The 13,636-nt window shown below is 44.1% G+C and overlaps 1 protein-coding gene across 2 annotated transcripts in view; it reads right to left on the bottom strand.

The window, feature by feature from the left end:
* UBE3C (ubiquitin protein ligase E3C) overlaps window positions 1–13,279 on the bottom strand; it is a 123,207-nt gene extending 109,928 nt beyond the window's left edge. For both annotated transcript variants that reach the window (XM_021692757.2, XM_021692758.2), the window contains exon 1: window positions 13,192–13,279. In XM_021692757.2, the coding sequence (XP_021548432.1) occupies window positions 13,192–13,257 (66 nt within the window). In that variant the 5' untranslated portion in view covers window positions 13,258–13,279. The remainder of the gene's footprint in view (window positions 1–13,191) is intronic.
* Window positions 13,280–13,636: the final 357 nt, after the last annotated feature.

Here is a 13,636-nt window from a genome sequence, read left to right as displayed (position 1 = left end):
AATCTATTAAAATTCAAAATGTGCATAGCCTTTGACCTAGCACTTCTAGGAATTTAGCCTATACATATTAAAGGCACATATACAAGGATATGTACTGCAATGTTGCTTAAATTATCAAAAAAGACAGTAAATGGCCATTAAAATACATGACAGCTAACGAAGTTACGAAACATTCATTACACTGAGGATCATCCAGCTTTTTAAAAGAATGCAGTCCGTCCAGCTGCACTGAACTGCAACTATCTCCAAGATGTATTCTCGGGGGTAAGTGCCACTGTCTGTTGAATATGCTCTACAGTGTGCTCAAGTAAGAGAAGGGCACGCCCCTGATGATTCCGTGCGCAGACCAGCTGAGATGACAGGGAAGAACCTGTGAGAGCCTGACGTAGGATCAGGGACCGAGGGACTGAAAGGTGGGGAGACTGTGATCACTTTGCATTGTTATTTCCTACTGCTTGAATTATTATCCATGCCCATGGAATACTTTTTTTTGGTAATAACAAACTATTGAAGCTACGTGAGAACATCAATTTTTAAAAACAGCTCAACATGACCAAGAATAAATCCACAGTGAAGTGGCTGGGAGGAAAAGAATAATAAAGTACCAGTAAAAAGAACATTCAGATTTTGATTCTTAGCAAGTTTTTAGTTCCAATTTATTATACATGTGCTTGAAGACATTCTACCTTCTAAATTCTCCAGGCCTAGAAAAGTTAGGAATTCGAAGGGCAATTGTATACCAGTTTCATAAAACACGCTCATCAAGTGTTTTTGGAATGACTAAGCCTGTTGTTCTTCGGGACGTCTGGGTACATGTTACTTTCAACGCCAATCTCACCTCCACTGCTGTGACACTAACCGTTTTCATCAATTTGTAAACAAGAGTAAATTACAGCAAACCTCTCTATTTGATCTTTGCACTCGAGGCACATTATCTCATCTTCTCTGAAAATTAAATATGGCCAAACTTCAAAAATACCATTAACAAACATGTTTTTAAATGGGGGAAAAATGCCTTTTTTAAATGCAGATACCTTTGGTAGTAACAAAATGAAGTTTTTAAAAATGTAAGTCATAGATAGTTTAAATTAGATTTCATTAACTATCAGAATAAAAAACATTATGGTCACTGAAGTCAAAGTGCATTTATATAATATGACTTCCATACACCAAATGCTCAAATGGGCTAACCATTTATAAAAGGAACGCTAGCATGCTTATTAATATCTTGATTTCTAAAAACAAAGTTTCCTTTGTTTCACTATTTGGGTTATCTTCCTTTAGCAATTTACTTCATTTAACAGTGTAGATAGAGTAATCAGTTTCACACCTGTTTTAAGTTAGTATTTTCCCACTCTCATGCACTAACATAGTAAGAACAGTTTTACACAGTTCAAAGAATATTCGAGTAAAACACTTCCTTTTGAGTTAATTAAAATGTCAAATGTTAGCAAAAGTATTATTTGTGAATAATACACAATCTATGATATGTGGGTTTTTCCAAGAACCTCTCTGAAAATATAAGAGCAACCAACTTCATGTACATGCAAAAAATATTTAAAGGTGCATCAAATACAGTAATAAATTACTAAATATCATATTTATGAAACAGAGTGTGCAATATGATTCCTAATTCAACAAATACATAGAAAAAAACTAGAAAGAAATTTACCCACATATTAGCAGTGTTTTATTTCTAAATGGAGGGTAGGGTTCCGAAGAGGTAGTTTTTCTTCATTTCAGTATATCTTAAATTTTTTATAATAAACATTATAAGTAGACAAGAGCTCACTTTATGAAATAGTTTAATCCCATTATAACAAATTCTGAAAGATTTCCTTTTCTTACATAAGAACTGGGTGGTAAATATGGCACCATTTTAATAGCAAAACCCTGGAAATAACCTATAGATACATACACACCCAGACACACAGAAACACACATAAATAGGGAAGTGGTTACATGACACAAACCATGTGTGGAATATCATGCACCTGTGAAAACAGAACTACCGAGACCTAATGAGTCATCACTAAGCTACAACACTAAGTAGAAGAACAGTATATTCCCTCGTTTTTATTGAAAAAGTGATGGGGAATATGTTTATTTATGTTTAGACTAGTTCTGAACAGACACTGAGGAAACTGGTACTAATGGGGAAACTAGGAATCTCAGTGAGGGGAAGGTTTCATTATAAGCCCTTTAGCTGGATTTCACTTCTTATAATTTTTTTCAATTAAAAAGAAGTTAACACTGTTTCAAAGGCCCTTGGTCTGGAGACTGGAAATGGAAACATTATTAAAGCAAGGAAGATTAGTGTTAATTCAGTTTGACTTTCTCATTATCAAGAATTACAACTTTCATATTATAAGATGTGAAAAAGAGAAGCCCAAAAAAGATAAGCAACTAAATCACAGACGGTTACGGAGATAAACATTTCTTCTGGTTTCCGTTGTACTTTTAACAATTTCACATTTTGTAGTAAAGATGTGATACGAATCATGCTGCTTGTCAACACACTAGAGTTTACTAATGTTCCTTAAAAATATTAGAGCATTAAAGCTTCATTGTAAGGAAAATTAGTTTAAAAAGACGTAGGATTTTATCAGAACCACCTTCTCAGTGCCTGCAGGCCATTCATGTTCCTTGACTCCCCCCGCAGTTAAAGGAGAGCGTTAAGTAAAGTGGGAGGCGGACGCCAGACGTGCAGGCTACATGGCACAGCAGAGCATCCTGGAGAACAGACCAGGGTTCCTGAGCTTGGTGGTTTTCCGGACTCGATGAGCTCTGATCTCTCCCTCGGAAGGATGTGGCATGGAGTGCGGACGCCTCCAGGAGTCACAGAGAAATGAGGGGGCACAACAAGCCAAACGCCCTGCAGGAGGACAAATACGGAGGACAGCCTCCTATGTCACTGCAACAAGGAAAGAGAGAAAAGGGACTCCCTGGAGACAAAAACGTCCTCAGAGGCTGACGACAAGGCAAAGATGCGCAGGCGGCACTTAACCGCCACGCCCAGGGAATAGACACCGATACAATTCTTTCTAGAGAACAAAGCGTATCAAAAGCCTTTACAATATGCATACTTTGACCAAGCAATTCAACTTCTTTAATTTATCCTAAAAAATAATGATAAATTGTTGGCTCTAAAGATGTTGTTCACAATAAAATAAAAACAACCTAAATATCCAAAAATAAAGTATAAACATACATACTTCATACAAAGTTCACGCAATGAGCATGTACAGTAATTTTTAAAAATTAAAATTTTAATTTTAGAAAACAGATTGAATGACTTAACTCTCAGCCTTGGGGTAACATAGAGTCAGACACAAGATAGAGAGGAATGGCTAGAGCAAAACAAAAAGCCTCAAAATCAAGCCTCACACACAAGGCTCGCGGTCCTCCGATGAGCCCTCCTTTCGCACACTCTGCCTCCGTCAGTAACAACTGCTGTCTGATGGCGAGTGTGGCCACCCACATGTGGACATACCTGCGGGCTTTCTGCTCACCAGGCCCTGACTGCATGCCCCTTTCTCTGCTTCTGTAAACGCTGGCATCCCTCAGAGTTTTGTTCTGAGCCTACAAGTCTTCTCAGAGGAACGCTTTCCCGAGGATTCCGGTGCATCTCACAATTTCAACCACCTACTGATGGACTCCCAGGCTCTACCCAAAGGTCCAAACCAGTGCTTCCTGAACATCCCCAAACATCTCACATTGCACAGGCCCCTAGGAATGGAACATCGTCTTGGTTCCTGGAGTCACTATCCACTCTGGTAATCCCAAACACCTGAAGTGACCCTCTCATTGCAGAGCTCATCAATTCTGCCTCCTCAACAGCTCTTCAGTTCCACTCCACTCAGCCTCCCCCCTGGCTTTGCTTTAGGCCCTCATTACTCTTCTGCACAACTACCGCCTGGTTTCCAACCACCTGCACTGCCCCGCGCTCATCTCTCCCAAAACCTCACTTCAGTGCTTAAAATCCTTCACTGGCTCACCAATGTGCCTGGATATGCCAAGTGTGACCCCTGGAACCCTTTGTGATCTGGCCCCCGACTGCCCGTCCCCAGCCTTCTCTTCTCCTACCCTAACTCCAGCCGTGTTGAACCATCTGTAGGTGATTACCACCCCTCCATGGCTGGACACCTCTGTCTATGCTGTTCCCTTCTCACTGATGGCAACAACGTTCATACATAAACAGTGGTAAGAAACCCAGCGCACAAAAGCCTACGGCACTAACCTTATACCATTTGCCTGGAGTTCTGGAAACAGGATACACAAGGACTAAAAGAAAAGGAAAACAAGCTTCCTCCCTTCATTCTGGTACAGGACTGTCCAAAAAAGTTCCCAATGAGCAAAAATTTACCACGATACTCTCCTACTTCACTCACCTCTCTTCCATATCCTCACGTGTCTGCACCCTGCCCTACGGTTGTCATGGTGACAACCCAAAGACACTCATTCCAAAATTATCTACTCCCCCCCCGCCCAACCGTATATCCCCCCTTTTCTCCAAGGGTAGTTGGATTAAAGAGGCAAATGACCTAAGTAAATGCACACTGCTGCAAATAAATGTCATCTGCTTAAGTTTCCAAGGCACAGAGCTACAAAGCTGTCTCCGAGTCAACTAAGTTTCATCAAAATGTCTACTGAAAAATTACTTGGTCAACAATTTTTGCTTTATAACTGTTTCATTATTTACATAATAGTTACATAGCTAGTAACTACTGACTCAATATAGTAGGAGAAAAAGAAAGCCATAATATTTAACTCTTAATAGGCTGAAACAGAAAAATAACATCTGTAAGTCATGTGGTATTAGCATTTACAACTTAGCTAAAACTGACACCCCTTCTGTGGTTTTAGAATATTTCCACAAATTTGGGAACACCTGGGTGGCTCAGTCGGTTGAGCCTCCAACTCTTGATTTCAGCTCAGGTCATGATCTCAGGGTCGTGAGACTGAGCCCTGTGTCGGGCTCTGCACTCAATGGGGAGTCTGCTTGAGATTCTCTCTCCCTCTGCCCCTCCCCCTGCTTGTGCACATGCAGGCATGCACTCTGTCTCCCACAATAACATATTTTTTTTTGAAGAATATTTCCACAAATTCTTTGATGCTGCTTCCCTTTAAGAGGTGGAACTTAACTTTACCTTTCACCTTGAGCGTGGAATAGGACGAAAGTGTATGTGACCTTCAGGACTACCTCGTACAGGCATGCTGCTTTCTCTCTGCCCTCTCACATCACATGCCATGTCATGAGGACATTCACGCAGCCCTCAGGAGATGTGCAGGTAGGAGGAAACTGACACCTCCCACCAAGACCCAGCACTAACTTCAGGTACGTGGACAAGCGAGCCCAGGTGTGGATCCCCAGTTCAGTCAGAGCTTTAGACACCTGAGCTTCTGAGAGATGCTGAGCCAGAACCACCCCACAAGCTGCCCTCAGATACCTGTCCCACAAAACTGGGTGAAATGACGAGAATGTACTGCTTTAAGCCACCATTACACTGGAATAGAGAACATGCCCTTCGTTTACTGGAAATTAAGAAAGTGGTAAAGTAGATATCATGACTGGTTGTTTTGGGTTTTTTTTAATTTTATTTTTAAGTAATCTCTACACCCAATATGGTGCTTGAACTTACAATTCGGAGATCAAAGCTGCATGCTTGGGGCGCCTGGGTGGCTCAGTCATTAAGCATCTGCCTTCAGCTCAGGTCATGATCCCAGGGTTCAGGGATCGAGCCCCCCATCGACCTCCCAGCTCAGTGGGGAGGCTGCTTCTCCCCCATTCATGCTCTCTCTCTCAGATGAATAAATAAAAATCATTAAACAAAACAACAAAGTCACATGCTCTCCTGAGCCAGCCAGGCACCCCAATATCATGATTGTTTAGACTAATATTTAAATGCTCACTGCAGTACTGTTTTGTAATCTGCTTATTTCCATAAACAATGAATCATTTTAATAAATATAATAGACATTAAAATATAGATTTTTTAAAAAAAGATTTTATTTATTTATTTATTTGAGAGAGAGAGAGAGAGAGAAACAGCATGAGAGGGGATAGGGTCAGAGGGAGAAGCAGGCTCCCCGCCGAGCCGGGAGCCCGATGCGGGACTCGATCCCAGGACTCCAGGATCATGACCTGAGCCGAAGGCAGTCGCTTAACCAACTGAGCCACCCAGGCGCCCCTAAAATATAGATATTAATAAGCAAACATCATGACCACTTTAAATGGTTGTATAGCATTCCATTACGTTGTTATATTACCATCTGCTTAACAAATTTCCTACTGTTAGCCATTTAGGTTGTTTTATATTTTTAATATGATGAGTATTGCCACAATCATCATTTTTTCCCATACATCTTTCCTATGCACCTGTCAAATTAGTTCCTTAGGATTAATTTCTAAAAGTAGAATTACTGGATTAGAGAGGATGTACCTTGTTAAGACTTTTGATGCTAAACTGCTTCTCCCCCCCCCCCCCCCCCCGTAGGTTGTGCCAATTTACACCATCAGGCATGTCCAACTTTAATCTGATTACCCCGAAAGGCAATGAACTATAAGGAGACAAGCCAACAGAAGAAAGTTCCCGCTCCTGCCTTCCTGTTGACAAATGCTGTAAATAAAGGAAGGTGTGAAGAGGCCACGGCTGGAGAACAGGAACATGTAGAAAGCAGCTACTCTTACAGTGGCATAAAATAAAGGTCACTGTTAAGAATAAGATGTCTAACTTCCAAACTTCTAGCTGTCTGCATTCTATGAAAGTTTTAAGAATAAAAGGAAAGTCACAGAAGAAAACTCCCTATTGCTTTTGCAATAAACTCTTTTGAGGCTCTTGTGCAGTCCTATGACACTTTCCATGTGTTACCTTAATTAAGAGACTTAGTGGGCAAGTAAGTCCCTAACCAAGAAAATCAGCTTCAGTGTGCACAGCCAGACAGGGACTGGTGAGGCAAGCTAGGTACCTGGAAAACAAGATTTAAGGAGGTGCTTGCTCTGTGGGTGGCGTTGGTGCAGGGCCAGCCATGAGAGTAAGGGCCCCCTTAAGCCCTGCAGTTGTACAACTTGAGTGAGTGCCTCCCTAAATTCTGTGCCCTAGCTGCCTTGCTTGCCTCACCCTAGGCCCTGATTACGAGTACAAAAGGAATTAGACAAATAGTCACAGCCTTCTAGTCCGCTTGATTTCCCTAAGAACAAAATCAAGAATTCCTGACCTTATCTGCTACAAGGAACCAGTTTTTTGGTCCCATATATGAAGGCTACCAACAATTACATTCAAGAGAACAGAACTGGTACTGCTAGATAAAACAGTAATGTAATAATACCAGTCCTGACAATAAATTAACATTCTTAAATCTAATCTCAGAAAACATTTTTACTTAATGCCATATCTATAAGAGTTTTATTTTCCACTGCAATGTACACAGAGTAGCATGACAACACATATACCAAGTGCCAACTTAAAAAAAAAAAAAATAGCATGGAGGGGCACCTGGGTGGCTCAGTCGGCTAAGGATCTGACTCGATCTGAGCTCAGGTCTTGATCTCAGGGTCCTGAGTTCAAGCCCCGAATTGGGCTCCACACTGGGCATGGAGCCCACTTAAAAAAATTAATAAAAAAAATAAGTAAAAAAAAAAAAACCAAATAAAAAAATGGGCAAAAGGTAACATATACAGATGGCATGTAAGCATATGAAAAGATACTCCACATCATGTGTCATCAAGGAAATGCAAATTAAAACTATGAGATACTACTACATACCTATCAGAATGACCAAAATCCAGAACACTTGACACCACCAAATGCTGGCAAAGATGTGGAGCAACAGGAACGCTCATTCACTGCCAGCGGCAGTGCAAAATGCTGCACCCACTTTGGAGGACACTTCGGCAGTTTTGTTTTGTTTTTAAAGATTTACTTATTTATTAGAGAGAGAGTGCACACATCCGGGGGGAGGGGCAGAGAGAGGGGGAGAGAAGCAGACTCCCTGCTGAGCGAGGCGCTCGCTCTCAGGACCCTGAGGTCACGACCTGAGCTGAAACCAAGAGTCAGACGCCAAACTGACTGAGCCACCCAGGCGCCCCCAGTTCTGCAGTTTCTTATAAAACTAAATACTTGTACTACAGGATGCAGGGAGTGTGGGGGAGGATGAATAAGTAAAGGCGGGAGGATTTTTAGGGCAAAATCAGCTATTCTGGACGATACTCAAGGGTGGATAATATGTCATTATACATTTGTCAAAACCCATAGAAAATACAACACAAAGAGTGAACATTAATGTATCAGTATTGGCTTATCAATTATGACAAATGAACCACACTAACGCAAGACGCTAATTAACTGGGGAAATGTGAGGAGGAGGGGGGCAAAAGGGAACTCGGTACCATCTGCTTGACTTTCTTCTATAAAGCTCTAGAAAATAAAGTCCTATTTTTTTAAAGCAATGGACAAACATTAAAGAAATCTTATTTCTACTGCCACTCTTCCTCAACTGTCTATGCAAAGCTGGAAAGAAATTTTAATTTCCTTCCTCCTATCTGTAAAGTTTTCCAGGGATGCCTGAGTGGCTCAGTTGGTTAAGTGTCTGCCTTGATTATGCCCTGTTTGTGCCCCCACCTCTCTCTGACAAATAAATAAGTAAAACCTTTAAAAAAAAATAAAATAAACTTTTCCATATCCACATCCATTTCTTCCCTGTAAATTTCAAAATATTTTTCTCGGGATGCCTGGGTGGCTCAGTTGGTTAAGCGTCTGCGTTCGGCTCAGGTCATGATCCCAGAGTCCTGGGGATCAAGTCCCGCATTGGGCTCCCTGTTGGCGGGGAGCCTGCTTCTCCCTCTGTCTGCTGCTCCCCCCGCTTGGGCTCTCTCTCTCTGTGACAAATAAATAAATGAAATATTTAAAAAATATGTTTTTCTCTTCTGCTCACACCTAATTCTTCCCACTCCCTTCCCCCAGGACTCTGAAAGCTCTGCAACGCCTCCCTCCTCTACCTGCCCCTTCCCCAGTCTATAGCTTGCTCAAGTTTCTCCCATCCCCCCCCAAAACAAAACCTTCCTTAGACCCTGAATGCAACCTTCTTCAGGTCCTTTTCTTTTTTTTTTTAAAAGATTTTATTTATTTATATGACAGAGAGAGACACAGCGAGAGAGGGAACACAAGCCGGGGGAGTGGGAGAGGGAGAGGCAGGCTCCCCGCCGAGCAGGGAGCCCGATGCGGGGCTCGATCCCAGGATCCTGGGATCATTACCGGAGCCGAAGGCAGACGCTTAACGACTGAGCCACCCAGGCGCCCCTCTTCAGGTCCTTTTCAAAAAAGATCTAGCCACTTTTTGACTTCCCATTCACTCCTTGATGTACTGCAATCGGACTTCCTACTACCCTGGCCTATTATCCCCATAAAGTCACCCTGGGCTTGGTATTTGTTAGTGTTTCCTCACTGCACCCCTGCAGCACCTGGCACTGTGGTCGCTTCCCCCCGACCTGCCCCAGCCCCACGCCAGGTGTGATTCTTTCCTAAATATTCTCCTCCCTTATTAGATGTTACAACATGCCACAAGCCACACCCCATCCCATACTCCAGGCCTTCCCCCAGGGACTTCTTTCTGAGTCATCTATCTGTTGGTAACTACCAAATCTGCATGTCTAGCCCAGATTTCTCCCTCATTTCATACATGTACAATCAATAGCCTGTTACACATCTCTCCTTATGTCCACAGAAACCTAGACATTCTGTTCAACAACCACTTCCTCCTCTTGGAGAATCTGCTCTCCACAACTCATACATCTAGACTGCTCTATTTGTACCAAAGATTCCATCCCCCATCCCAGACTCAGCTCATCAGGTGGGAAGCTGACCCAGACCAATCAGACTTCCTCTCCTGAGAAATGGAATTGAGATCCAACAGTCTCAGTAGGGCACCTCAACTAGGAAATCATACACTGCCAAGGTCACATGCAAGTAAAAGAGAGAAAGCCAGTCAGCAGAAAGCCAAGAATGAAGGAGACAGTGCAGCCCAACACCGAGAGTAACCACCTTGATGCTAATGACTTGGTATCTGGGTACGTTTCTGTCCTTACATTCTTTGAGATACCATCATATTCTTCCCATACACTTCTTCCCCCCTACTAAGCAATTTTCAGTGGATTTCTATACTTGTAATTGAATGGTCCCTAAGATATTCTTCTCTGCACTACAAGAAAGGAAAAACAAATACTACCCATGAACTATGTCATGCCACCAAGATGTATCCTGATTTCAGAAATATTAAAAAGTAGGAAACTGTGTAACTTAGAATCAGCGGAATCCAGTATATACTTACTCTGTGTATACCCTTCCACCCACTTAGAATACCCTTCTTGTTTCCCATCAACCCTAATTCTATCCATCCTTCCAGACTAAGCCCCAACCAGCTCTACCCTTTCCTGGACCAGCCCTAACACAAACCTAGAATGTAGTAACTATTCTCTACCATTATATGACTTGTAATTGTTAAAGTCTTCTCTCTCCAACAAGATTATAATGAGGGCATGGAAGTTTCCTTATTATGCTTCAGATGCTACACAGAGCCTTCACAAATAAACATTAAAGATATTCATTTAATTTGGAAAAAGAAAAGATGTATTCAAAAGGTGGCAATATTCAGTTTTCCACCAAGTTCAAGAAAGGAGGAAAATTACAAATAATTTAATACATGAAGGAAAGACCCTTATAACCTTTTGCCTTTTAAATTAGGGGAAGGAATTACATTGTACCCAAAGAGAATTAAGGAAAATATGCATTTGTAGGTGCTCAACAATTTTGCCAGGAAACAAAATTAAAACTATAACTACAATGAAACTACATCCCCACCAGAATTGCCAAAAGTAAAGGACTGACAATAAGAAATGTTGAAAGGAAGTGAGGCCACGGACACCCTCAGACAATGCAGGTATGTGCACTGGAGCTAAGCTAAGTGTGTGCATAACCCAGCATATGAGCGGCTGTGCCCTCCAGAAGACACCATAAAAACAGAATGCATCGACCATGCTGTTTTCATACAATGCAACAAAACAAGGAGAATGAACTCCACCTCTCAGAATGCGGACCCCCAAACAGGAACAAACTGTATGGGACTCCATTCACATGAAGTTCAACAGACAAAACTAACGAACAGTAACAGAGATCAAATAGCAATTATCTTTGGGAGAAGGAATATTGAATGGAAGGGAGCAGGAGGGAGCCTATGGAATGCTGGGAATGTTATTTGATTGGGGGGGGGGGGTCACAAGGGTGCAGTCATTCGTAAAAATCCTTCCAGCTGAACCTGCAGTTGATTTCTCACCCAGATTCCAGGCCAGAGCACCCATCCCCCAGCTCCTGAGTACCTTCCCAGGACAACTGCCCTCAGCCAAGGGCCCGCAGTGTCACACTCCCACCCTCACCCCAAGGGTGGCCTGCAGCCAAAGACCAACTGATATGGGGGGGCAGACAGAATTACAAAATTCTAGCCCCCTTACCTCAAGAAGGGACAGTTCTGTGATGCCAGCCATGGTCCCGAGTTCTTGGTGGGACTGGGCTACAGCTAGACTCCAAGCAAGAAGACCTTTTCCCTGCCCTCTTCTTCCCCCCCCCCCCCCCCCAATTTCAGTTGCACCAAGGTCACCTCCTCAAGCTCTTCTAGGGACATGACCTAAGACACGTACAGTTAATGTTTAGTCTATACCTCAATCAAAAAGAAAAAAAAATTGTTTTGCACAGCTAAAAACAAGATGTGCAATCTCCCCGAGATTCTGATCAATAGATAAGAATTTCCTCAGACTAGAGTTGTGTTACTAGTTGAGAAAACAGCACCCAAGCAGGGCATGCAGGGGCCCTCCTGTCTATGAGAGAAGTCACAAGTGACATGGATTCTGAGGTGATGACCTGTCACCAGCTTGCTGTGTGCATGTGCAATCATTCCTCTGCTCTCTACCTCACGTGTACCCTAGATCTGCCCGGAGGGCCCCAAGGCCTCTTCTACACTCCAAGGGCAGAAATACCTCTATCTCATTTGTAATTTTCATGACTACCCAAACCACTGAATGTTACCCATGCCAACCCTGCCATACCCACACAGTACCTAGTTTTAGTACCTAGTTCTGCAGCCAGCTACCTTCAGCCAGCCACTACCATGCAAAACTCAAGGCTTGAAAGTTATCGGCACAGTTCTCTACCAACTCCCTACTGGGTTCCCTTCCGCTACCCTAGGAAACCATCACACGCACACACCCTGGGCCCGATTTTAAAAGGCTGTTCCTACTTGGATTTGAGCATCCACCAAGGATTATATGTCAACCCAGTTACTTAAGTGTAACCTACAGAATATACTAATGGAGAAGCAAAAAAGAATATACAAAGCATTTAAAAGACATTAAAAAAAATTCTTTAGTAAACAATCAACTAGCTAGATTCACTTAAACTTTTCAAACAAGTTAAGTACGCAGACCACACTTTTATTTTTAACCTGATAACACCAAAACAGGCAGAAAAGGCACCCCTGAACCAGGACAGCGGAGAAGCGGTGAAAGACAAGTGAATGAAGCAACGCCAACCCTGAACTATTTATGAGCAACATCCCTGAATCAACAGATGCCAGTCCTCAGAGAGGACACACAGCGACTACAGCCGGTTCCCCCTTATTCTACACAATTAAAAGAATAATACAGGGCCAAGCCTAACAGAAAAACGGCCCTAGAGTCTCTCCGGCAAGGTTTCCAGAGAGCTGGTGAAGAAGAATCTAACAGCTCTGGATTCAAACACGTGGCCGATGAGGAGTTCTGCCTCAATTTCAGAGACTGTTGACATTAACAAATACGTCCGTTCACTTTCTACAACAGAAAACACCCCTTAGGCAGCATTCTAAGAGCCACCGCTGTCAGAAGTCAAGGATGATGAAGCGTCTAGAATTCACGTCTGAAAAGAAACGTTACGTCCTCAGCCCGAAACTGGAAAGGCTGCTGCACCTTCGGCAGCCTTGCAGTTTCTGGAACTGCTGCCGAGGCGGCTCCACGAAGCCCTTTTCTCCACCAGCCGCGCTAGGAAGCATCAGCAGCAGGTGACCCAGCGGCCGGCCGGCCCCCCGCCCGCCGCCGGGGGCCCGCATCCCCAAGCCAGGCCGCTCGCCCGGGAGGGCCCGAGACGCCGCACGCACGCAGGCCGCTCTTACCTTCCTACTGGCGCCTCCGAGGGACACCTTGGGCCTCGTTTTGAAATCCCCTTCAAAACTAAACATCTTTACAGCTTATCCCATCTGGGAGGAGCCCCCGACTCTGAGAGCAGCGGGGCGGGCGGGGCGGGCTCCCGGGGGGAGGGGCCTCCCGCGGGGAGGGGTCTCCCGCGGGGAGGGGTCTGCCGCGAGGAGGGGTCGCCGGCGGGTAGGACTACGCCGCAGCGGGGAGCGACCCCGAGCCGGAGCCGGAGCCGGAGCCCGAGCCCAAGCCCGCCCCGGGGGCTCTGCCCGCCCGGCCTGCCGTCGGGTGGGGGAGGCGGCGACACTGGGGGGACCGCTCCTCCTCACCTCCCCCCTCATCCACGCCTCCCCACTGCTCCGGCCGAGGCCGAGGGCGCCTGCAGGGCCGCGGACCCCGCACTTGCACCGGGAGCAGCCGCCG

The sequence above is a fragment of the Neomonachus schauinslandi genome, chromosome 12 (assembly GCF_002201575.2).
Source record: "Neomonachus schauinslandi chromosome 12, ASM220157v2, whole genome shotgun sequence".
Classification (NCBI taxonomy): domain Eukaryota; kingdom Metazoa; phylum Chordata; class Mammalia; order Carnivora; family Phocidae; genus Neomonachus; species Neomonachus schauinslandi.
This window is presented reverse-complemented; position numbering and strand designations above follow the sequence as displayed.